This window comes from Heliangelus exortis, chromosome W, assembly GCF_036169615.1.
Source record: "Heliangelus exortis chromosome W, bHelExo1.hap1, whole genome shotgun sequence".
In the NCBI taxonomy this organism is placed as follows: Eukaryota; Metazoa; Chordata; class Aves; order Apodiformes; family Trochilidae; genus Heliangelus; species Heliangelus exortis.
In genome coordinates this window covers 5,565,611-5,576,551 of record NC_092453.1, presented here as the reverse complement: position 1 = coordinate 5,576,551, position 10,941 = coordinate 5,565,611, and the positions used below count along the sequence as shown (strand labels likewise).

The window sequence follows — 10,941 nt, the reverse complement described above, 5'->3', positions numbered from 1 at the left end:
TTTTCAGAGGGAAAACAAATACATTTCCAATAAATTTCAGGCAATTTTGATTCAGAAGTGTTCAGATATTGAATACTCCTTTAAAACCAATGAACTGGAAAAAACTTTCCAAATGCTGAATGGTTCTCACCATTTTATTACAACAAATCACAATACTGACAGTTCAACTGAAAAACAAAAAAACAAAACATGCATCTGAAGCATCCAATAAAAACAGGGCACTAAATGGAATAAAAGTGTTCCCCTTACCCATTTTTGCATTTTGAACAGTGATTTCATAAAGATTAAGAAGTGTTAGTATGGTGACTTTGTTTCATACTTGTGACAAGAAGGCCCAAGTTGGTGGGGAAAGGAACAAGAAGGAAAAAAAAATTCTCATTTAATTAGATTGCAATAATTTTGAGCCATTTATTTTATTTTGTAAAAAGGCATTATTACAACTAATCGCAAACAAAAGAAATCTTGGCAATTTTACAGTTACAGAACTTAAATATTCAAGCTTATGATGAAAAGCGGCAAGGTGGTTGCAGTGTACAATGTAAACAAATAGCTTTGGAACATGAACAAAGTCCTTGAGAATTCTTTATTAAGAAAACAAAAGCAACTCCTCATTACTAAAATATGATCACAGGTCAGTGTTTAAAAATTCATTTACAAACGTAATTTAAACTGTGTTTAGCCTAAAACCAGTTTTATGAATTCCAATTTGAATGGGGCAGCACTGAGGTCCCTGTATAAGTAAACATTTTAAATTTCTTAGAGGGGAAGAAAAAAAAAGCCACAACATTTGCAGCACAGTGCAGCATAAACTTTAAATATAAAAATATTTTTCTATTGTTGGGATAATAGACCTTGCATTCTGGAAAGTAGTAACAATACCGCTACTGACAGAATATCCAAGTCCATATCTTTCAAGTCACATAAGGCAATTACTGTGTTAGCTTACTGCATATGGCTAAAAGAAAGTCAAGAAAATGTCAGTCTTCGTTATGTTTTCCGGCTACTCCATGTGTATTCAGGTGTACTTTTGTGATCTGATGAGTGTTCAAATGGAGATCTGTGTCCTAAAGGAGATCTTGAACCATAAGGAGACTTTTGATCTAATGGTGACTTTGGGCCACTACCAGAAGCTCTATGGTCCATTTGCCAGTCTGAGTGGTACCTATAATCTCTGGAAGATTTATGATGGCTGTAATCTGAAGTAGAACGATGATCTGAATGTATCCTGTGGTCTGAATGGGAACGGTGATCTGAATGAGGTCGAATGTCTTTTAAACTTCCTTCCAGGTTTGACCTGTGATCTCTGCTCCTACGGTCATCCAACTTTCTATGTTTACTATCACTATAGTATCTGAAAATATTTACTTATATTAGTATTACTGAACACATAGCAAGTTATGTCAATTCAACAGAACTGCATTAGAGGAATTTCTTTGCAATTCTGCATTACTCAAAAATGATACTTGGATGCTTACTACAAGCATACTGCAAAACCAGGAAGGGAATTCTTAACAGATTTTATAATTGCTGAAGCAATTTACCTGCTGTCTTGTTTATAGTGATCCCAGTCTCTGTGGTCTTTTCCATTGTTGAAGGCTGAATAGGATCTTTTCCTAGAGTCACTTTTCTTATAAGCCTCTCCCTGATGTCTGTCCTTATGATGATCATGGTATTGCGACAAATGTCTATCAGAAGCATAACTGTCCCTGCTACTGTCATCATGGTTTGTATTCTCTTTCAGTCTTTCAACATCTATTTAATAAAGCAGAGGTTATAAGTCTCATACACTATAAATTTTTTCTTCACCAATTGAAACAGGACTTCTACCTGTTAGATTTAAAGCAATTTAAAAGAGCATTATAATTTGACAGAAACAAGATCTAAATAACTGAAAGGCAAATGCACTAATGTGAGAGAACTGAGAGAAAGCTCAGAAGTAAATAGAAGACAAGCAAGCTAGAAATGTAGACATGTAGGGCTAAGAAACTAAATTTTTCTACCTTACAGACTGAATGAAGAGGATCAGTGAGGTCCAAATGAGCAGTGAGTGGAGACCAGGTGCCCTTAGTGGAGCAATCTTAGATAGAATGGTAGTAAGTTCCTCTCTAAGGAGAGATAGCCCTAGCATGAACATCAGTTTTAGAGGTACACCTTGTTAATGAAAAGTTTTTAGCGGCATTCCTAAAATATATTACACTAATTTTAAACCCATGATAACATACTCAAAGTTTTACATAAGATGATATAAAAACAAGTATTACAAGAAGGTAAGTGTGGGAGCATAGAAAAACAGTATTATTTTCAAAAATAGAAGACATCCCATGTAACTGATTTCTAACCCTGACTTCAGGGAATATCTCTCTTATGACATGGGGACATTATAACTGACATGGGGACATTACAACTACTACAAACAGGTATAGAGTCTCCAAGAAGTTCAGAAGTGTTGAGTTGGCCCCTCCCTTTTTATTTACTTCAAAAGAATGACCAAATGGCTTGCTACTAAAATCAGTAAGTACCAAGTTCAGTCCGTGCTCAGTTGAATTTCATCAGCAAACTAGTGAAGTTAAGTCAGCCTATCCCTGTGATATGCAGCAGTATGGGAGTTCTAGGAGACAATTTTAAGCTTATTTCATTTTACATACTGTAAGCTATAATACCCAGCAAAATAATATAGAATCATAGAATGGTTTGGGTTGGAAGGGACCTTAAAGATCATCTAGTTCCAACTCCCTCTGCCATAGGCAGGGACACCTCCCACTAGATCAGGTTGCTCAAAGCCCCATCTAACCTGGCCTTGAACACTTCCAGGGATGAGACATCCTCAACCTCTCTGGGCAACCTGTTCCAGTGTCTCACCACCCTCACACTAAAGAATTTCTTCCTAATATCTAACCTAAATCTACATTCTTTCATCTTAAAACTGTTACCCCTTGTCCTATTACTACATGTCCCTGTAAAAAGTCCCTCCCTAGCTTTCTTGTAGGCCCCCTATGCTCAAGATTTCTTACCTGGATCTTGTAGGCCCCCAATTTACTCGAGATTTCTTACCTGGATTTCTAATTAAATACGTATTCACATTCTTGCCAATATTCTGGTCACTGTGTTGCTAAAAGAGACAAGTACAAAAACTGTCATTGATAAATCCCAAAGTTGTGTCTGAATCCTTTAGAAAATCACACAATGTTAGGAGATGGAAGAGATCTCTGGAAATCATCTAGTCCAATCCCCCCTGCCAGTGCAGGTTCATCTAGAGCAGGTTGCACAAGATGACGTCCAGGTGGGCTTTAAATGTCTCCAGAGACAGATACTCCACCACCTCACTAGGCAGCCTGTCCCAGTGCTTTGGCCCCCTCAAAGTAAAGAAATTCCTACTCATGGAGCTTCCTATGTTCAAGTTTGTGCCCATTACCTCTTGTTCTGTCACTGGGCACCACTGAAATATCCTAAGAAAACAGACTAGTTTACTGTGAAGAGCAAAATACATTTAAAAACTATTGAATGTACTCATCAATTGATACTTAATAAAACAGTTACAGAACTTAAAATATAAAAATTTATATTCTAAAAGTCTAAAGTATTACCTGAGATTCTTGGCGTTTTTTGATTGCATGTTTATATAGCTTGTGCAGCTTTCTGGCATCAAATTCTGTAAACTTAGAGACAAAAACCCACAAGTTTCTGAGGAAAAAGAAAGAGAGCTTATAAATGATCCATATATTAGTTTTTATTGTCTCATACATCAGAACATGGACTTAAATGAAATTATTTTAACAGTACTTCAGTAAACTGAAATCATTGTAAAGTATGTTACACAGAATATTACCTAGATGCACAGCAAACATGACTTAGCTGTATTTCAAACATTTGAGACATTCCTTTAATAGTTTGTCATTTTGCAATATTTATCACGACTGCAGAATGCAAAGTGCACAAAAAGCAGTATTAATGGCAATTCTGTTAATAGAATGATTTGTGCAACTGTAGAGAAATAGTTTTCAATTTGTTGTGCAAGCCTTCTGAAAGACTTTGAAATACATCAGAAAACTTGAGTATGAACTACTCAGTAAAGATTCTTCCAAATTGAAGTCTCTTGCACTGTAAGAAATTTTAACTACATGCCTCATTTCCTACAGATATCAGGGACAGGATTTTTCCACAGAATTCTAAAGCCTGGTCAAAACTTTTGAAATCAAAGGAACAATCTGAAAGAGGATGGAAGTAACATAGCAAAAACTTTGTTCCTAATCTATGCTTTGAAAGAAGAAAGGAAAAGAAATAAACTCTTTTGGTGTCAAGAAGCCAAAACCCTAAAGACATTTGCTTCTATGACCGCAGACAGCAGATCTAAAGTCTGGAATTCCTTTAGGAAAGTTTAGAGATGGAGTGCTTAAAAGACTACTGTTCTAAATAGCGTTTAGTTGAGAAACATCTCAAGGGTTTAGGCTCAAGAAGCATCTATATAGTTTTGGCCCAGTGGTTTGCAAAAGCAGACACAAGCAGCCAACAGTGTGCCCAATGACATCTGTATAAGAAATACAGAATTAATACTGTTAATAAAGTGTCTTATGTATTTCATTTGTCTAATATTTTAATAATCTATGTATGGTACTGTAGCTTTATTATGAATTAATGTTATTGTAGCTCTACTATGAATTTCCACTTAAAGAAATTAATTTACCAAGGTGTCTTTAGGACATGGATATTGTTTTTGTATTTCAGTTCACCCTAATATTTTGAAGTAAAGCAAGTACTAACAGCAGAAATATTCTGTTAACAACAGTTTGCAAGGAAATTGAACACTTGACTGAGTGTTGTATATGAAACTGCAAAATAGATTTGCAATCATAAAGCAATAAAGTGCAAGTTATGATAAAACTAACTTAAATTGTATTAAGAAATTAAAGAAATACAAGTTTAAAAAGCAATTTTTTTTACTTTTTTATCCCTGAAGTTATCACCTCACAAATGCATAACACTTAAAACTCTTCTTTCATTTTGAAATAAATCTCTGAGTATGTTATAAATGTTTTTTATAAAGTTCTAGTTAACATATGATTTAATTTTAGAGTTTATGTTTAAAAAATAAAGGATTCAGCAACTCAAAATCATTCAAACTTCAACACAAATTCATAATAGCCTATTTTTAGCATGAATTAAAAAATAACAAAAACTCTGAAGTTGAAAGAAGCCAGATTCTTTAATGGTAAGAACTCTTTTCCACTAAACATTAAATTTACTCAAAATACACTTATTTTCTATGTGCTTTTGGTTTTAAAAAGATGACTCCACCTACTGGACAAAACACATAGCTATGCAAGTATGAAAGTGAAGCCATCAAAAGCCAGAGCCATTTATTATCACATTTTTAAAGTTCTTATTTAATACAGCAGAAAAATACAAGAAAGGAAGAATAAGAAATAAGATAAATAATTAAAAATTCTTCTGCTTAAGCTATGATGTATATTCCTTTTGCAAAAAAATCATGCAGAATAACTTACTTTCTCCACTGTTTAATTTGTTCAGGATTTGTGTACTCCTTCAGACATTCAGTAATATGGTCCCCAATTTTGATTAGGCACTGTCTAGTATGCTCCAGCTGTTCCCTTTCAGAAAGGCCTTTCTCTGGTCTATCTAGTTGTTTCAATGCTGCTTTAACAGGCCTCATTCTTTCTTTACACTATAAAATGTAAAAAAAGAACACATTAATTCAAAGGAAAATAAAAATATTGTAAAACATGACCCACCCTTTTATTGCGCTATTTATACAGGCAAAGGTGGTACTGTTGTAAACCCAAAAAATAACAAGTCTTTGCTCACAGCTCTTTCAGTTTTAATACAAGGTTTTATATGGAAAAGGTAGTATGTTAAAACCAGTTGAAAATTTACTCCTATATGAAAGCATTAGGTTGTATGTAACTAATATAAAAGGTTTAAGAAAGTACTACTTCAATAGAAAAGATTTTCTGAGGAAAAGGCTTTATAACAACTAGGTTTTACAATCATGGGTTTAATTTTCAGCACAACTATATAGGCCAAGCCTTATTCTACTTTTTAGGACCTTGAAAGCTATACAAATTTGGTGTCAAGATTAAGTATGTGAATGTTTAATATATTTTAAATAGATACTTTTAGCAACAATAAAACTTGACATTCAACAGAGGATCAGCATTCCTTCTCTGAGCAGTTTTTCAGCCTGAGTTCTATGCAGATAGTAAGAGAATCTGAACTTTCTAGAATAAAGTTCGTTTTGGTGTGCTTAAATTATTAACAGTAATGACAACACAGATGTCCCCATAGATACACTTCATATGTGCATATTTGAATTTTCCCACTAATTCAATGTGCTGATAGCAAAATCAGATAAACCAATCAGCAAGTTTTAAATTAAAGACTCTTGCTTGGAAATACCATTCAGTCACAATGGCAAGGTAGACATATGAAATGCATATGTGTAACTGTCACAAGGTAGACAAGAAGTCAAATGAGTTAGCCTCAACGACCCACAGCAATAATTTCAATTTGAAAACTTAATCAAGCTAATTAGATCACATCTGACCATAGGATAAGGATGAATATTACAGAACAGAGGGTCTGGCCAAAAAAATGTTTCATATACAAACCCAACCTAGAATTGCTCCCATCAAGTAAGAGAGGCAAGTCTGTATATCCAAAATCAAAAACATGAGGGGTTTTGTAGAACATTATCATAACTGTGTCAACATCTAGGGACAACTGAAAAATAAGTGAATCAGTTCCATTACCAGTTCATGCCACTAAGTAATTAAGCAGCTACATTACACATTGCACTAACTACAGCTTGAAGCAACCTTTAAAAAGACAGTTTACAAAGTACACTACAGTTAAATGTAATAAAAAAGCATAACTGTATATTAGAATCACACACACAAGATATCCTGGAAATTATGGACAAGTCACTTAAAATATTTAGATAAAAACCCAAAAGACAAAATCCACATACATAAATTGGTCAGTCCCATATTGTCATGGTTTGAGCCAGACCGGTAACAAAGGACCGCTCACTCCCCTTCCCCCATTTCAGGATGGCAAGGAGGAAATCCACCTAGAATCTTGTGGGTCAAGACAAGGGCTATGAGGTTTTCACTCACCAATTACGGTCACGGGCAAAACAGACTCAAATTGGGGAAAAAAATCGATTTATCATTAATCAAATCAAAACAGGGCAAAGAGAAAACACACACCTGAGCTTAAATACTTTTTCCCAAGCCCAAATTACTTTGTTCTCAATATCTCTACCTTCTCCCCTCCCACGGCACAGGGGAACAGGGAGTGGGGTTTACAGTCCAGACATCACAGGTTGTTTCCTGCCACTCCTTCCTCTTCAGGGAAAAAATCCGCACAGTCTTTCCCTACTCCAACTCAGGCCCCCTCCCACGGGAGAAAGTCCTTCACAAACCCCTCCAATGTGAGTCCCACGGTGCCACGGACTGCAGGTCCACAACATTTGTTCCGTGATCTTCCCTGGGCTGCAGGTCCACAGCTGCTCCAATGGGATTCCTCACGGGCTGCAGGTCCACAACACCTGCTCTACCATGGTCCTTCAGGGGCTGCTCCACTGTGATTCTCCATGAGTTGCAGGGGACAGCCTGCTGTCTCACCACGGGATGTAGAGAAAAATCTCTGGTCAAGCACCTTCTCCCTCTTCTTCCTCACCAACCTTGGTCTCTGCTTCGGCATTGCTGTCCTCTGACATTGTCCTCTCTTCTTCTGATGTTTTTCTCTCTCACCTCCCCCTCTCCTCTTAATCACCAGGTGTTTCCCCTTCTTGAATATATTAATTGAAGAAGCAAACATCTTTTTGTTCACTGATGGCCTGAGGCAGGACCAGGGATTTTGGAGATATTCAGAAGCTACTCTAAAATGAGTCACCCCTGAGGGACCCCTTCCGGCTACCAGAAACAGCACAGCACCCTATCAACCCAGAACACATACTGATGAGAAAATTTGCCTCTCACAAACAGCACCACAGTAGACCCAGTAAACCTGTCTGGCAATAACGGTCAACAATTGAGATGTGAATGACAGAACTTCCACAGCAGAAAAGTAGCTGCTCAAAGTAACTCTGTCTCCCCTTAGCATCTTTCCAAGGGCCCCCAGCAACCTATCAAACTTTACATTGATTGAGCTTACTTACATTTTCTTTTCTTCCAATATTAATTCTGTTGTGGTCAAAAGTAGTGATATAACTGAAATTCTTTTGTTATCAAAGCTTTTACTCTGATGAGATATTTCTATAGACTTTAAGATTTGTTTCTTCCTCTAACACAGGAAGTCTGTAATACTTCAAGATCAACTTTGAAATTTTATTTCTCATTAGCTTACAAAGAATAAAAGGGGTATTTGATAAGGCTAAGCCAGAGACTACAGCAGCTGCATTAAAATTCATTCACTTCTATAATTTAAGAAGCAGAATCTAACAAATTATTCTTGAGGATGGATATACAGCGTGTATTTTAAAACTACTCAGTGCGTAGACAACTAAACAAATATTCCTCACTATAATGCATAATGCAATCAAATAAAACTGTCGCCCTGAAAACAAAACTGACTTTAAAATAGTGTTGATAAACCTTCACTTATCTAAGATTTTACTGGCAATAGATATCTGTGTTATAATGTCTAACAGGACAAACAAGAACATCAGAAATTAAGTTAATTTATAATATCAAGTGTAAACATTAAGTTTACGGGGACTTACCACACTGAATGTCTTCTGATCCAGTTCTTCAGATTCTTCAGATATAGGAATTGGTTCACTAGTTGCAGTAATATGGACTGGAATATCCAACAAGGAAACTTTTTTATTTTTTTCTTTATTTTCAGATTTGATTTCATTGACCTAAGAACGAAATATGAAAATATATCTGATAAGCAAACCTTATTTTTGGTTTAGAATTAAACTGTAATTAAGGTAATCACTAATAACAGCATTCTCTTCAACAATAACAAGAGAAAAAAGGTAATGTCATTGAATGTCAGAACTTATTTTCTCTCTGAAGGATGGATACAGAGAATGGACAAGTTTCTTGCACTCTAATTTCCATTAAGCTATGTATGTTTAAAGAGGTAATTTCCCATTTAATTTGCCTGTCCTTGTAGTTACAAGTGGTACAATAAAACTTAAAATGATGCAAAATTTTGCAATAGAGTAAAGAATCAAAAGTTCCTTTTCAACTAAAAATTATTCAAAAAAAACCTGGTGGCCATTTCTAGTTCTATATAAGAAAAATATATCTAGTTACCTTTTCTTCCTTAACTTCTTTTTCTTTCAGTGTGGATTCTTTTACTTTGTTTTCTCTCTCTTTTTTAATACTTTTAAATTCCTTTTTATCCCTCTTCAAATCTCCCTTATTTTCTTTTGTCTCTTTTTTTTCTTCAGGTCTCTTGTTTACACCAATATCTGGCTCAAGCTTTTCTTCATTTTCTTTTTCTGTTTTAATTTTTTTATGTGGATGTTTCACTGAAACAATCTTGTCCTGCAATACAACAAGCATATATCACATCAAACTGAGTTCCTAACTAGACAAGCTTCGTAAAATTCAGATGATTCTGTAGGAATCTGAGAGAAGTCACTCAGTTGCTTGTCCTTGTCAGAAACGGAACTTGAAATCAACCAGGCCTCCGCTCACTCACCCCCCACCCCCACTATGGGACAGGAAGGAGAAAATCCACCTTAAGGCTCATTAATCGAGACAAGGATAGGGAGGTTTGCATTTCTCAATTACAGTAACAGGCAAAGAAAAGACAAGTTCAATTTGGGAAGAAAAAACCCCATAATTTAATCTACAAGGAGAAAGAGAAAACATGCATGGCCAGATTCTTAATACCTTCTTCTCCCTCACAGCTCCCTTCTGCCCAGGCCCAGATTACTTAACTCCTGTCTCCCCCTCAGTGGCATAGGGAGGTGATGAGTGGGGGTTGAGTCAGTTCACCACACGTTGTTTCTGCCGCTCTTTCCTCCTCAGGGGGAGGACTCCTCACATTCTTCCCCCACTCCAAGACAGTGTCCCTCTCAGGGGAGAGAGTCCTTCACAAACCCCTTTGACATGAGTCCCTCCCACCAGGTGCAGTCCCTCAAGAACAGACTGCTCCAGTGCAGGCTTCCCACAGAGTCACAATCTGCTTCTGGAACAGTCACCTCCTCTGGAATGGGGTCCTCCATGGCTGCAGATCCACATCTGCCCCTCTCTGCAATCCTGCACAGGCTGCTACTTCATGTCTGCCCACCTGTGACACTTCAAGGGCTACAAATCCACATTTACCCCACTGTGATCCTTCAGGGACTCCTCTACTATGCTTCTCCATAGACTGCAGGGGGACAGCCTGCCATCTCACCATGGGCTATGAGGAAATCTCTGCTTGGGCACCTCTCCCCCTCCTTCTTCACTGACCTTGGTGTCTTTTTTGTGGCATTACTCTCTGACCTCCTCCTCTGCTCTGCAGGTCTCTTTTTTTATTATTTTTTGCAATTTTTTCCCTTTCTTGAATATGTTACTTGCAGAGGCATATCCAGCTTCCTATATCTGTTAGACCTTGGGGAGAGGTGGGGCCAACATTGGAACTGGGGGAGCTTCCAGCAGCTTCTCACAGGAGCCACCACTGTGCCTCCCCTGCTTCCAAAACACCACTGCACTAACCCAAGACAGTGCCATTATTCAGCATACGCAGGACAACCAGGGGATCAGGCCCAGCCAGCATGGGTTTATGAAAGTCAGATCCTGCTTGATCAACTTGATCTCCTTCTATGACAAGGTGACCTGCTTAGTGGATGGAGGAGGGAAAGGCTGTGGACATTGTTTACCTGGACTTAAGCAAAGACTTTCACACCGTTTCTCACAGCATTCTGGAGAAACTGGCTACATATGGCCTATACTGGTGTACACTTCACTGGATTAAAAA

At 37.0% G+C, this 10,941-nt stretch overlaps 1 protein-coding gene across 1 annotated transcript in view; it reads right to left on the bottom strand.

Moving 5' to 3' along the window:
• Window positions 1-222: 222 nt before the first annotated feature.
• Window positions 223-10,941, bottom strand: part of LOC139789159 (chromodomain-helicase-DNA-binding protein 1-like) — a 102,914-nt gene continuing 92,195 nt past the window's right edge. Inside the window, exons 31-37 of the mRNA XM_071729682.1 lie at window positions 9,285-9,518; window positions 8,741-8,881; window positions 5,502-5,680; window positions 3,585-3,681; window positions 3,052-3,109; window positions 1,542-1,752; window positions 223-1,351 (exon numbers count right to left, since the gene is read on the bottom strand). Of these exons, the coding sequence (XP_071585783.1) occupies window positions 988-1,351; window positions 1,542-1,752; window positions 3,052-3,109; window positions 3,585-3,681; window positions 5,502-5,680; window positions 8,741-8,881; window positions 9,285-9,518 (1,284 nt within the window). The 3' untranslated portion in view covers window positions 223-987. The remainder of the gene's footprint in view (window positions 1,352-1,541; window positions 1,753-3,051; window positions 3,110-3,584; window positions 3,682-5,501; window positions 5,681-8,740; window positions 8,882-9,284; window positions 9,519-10,941) is intronic.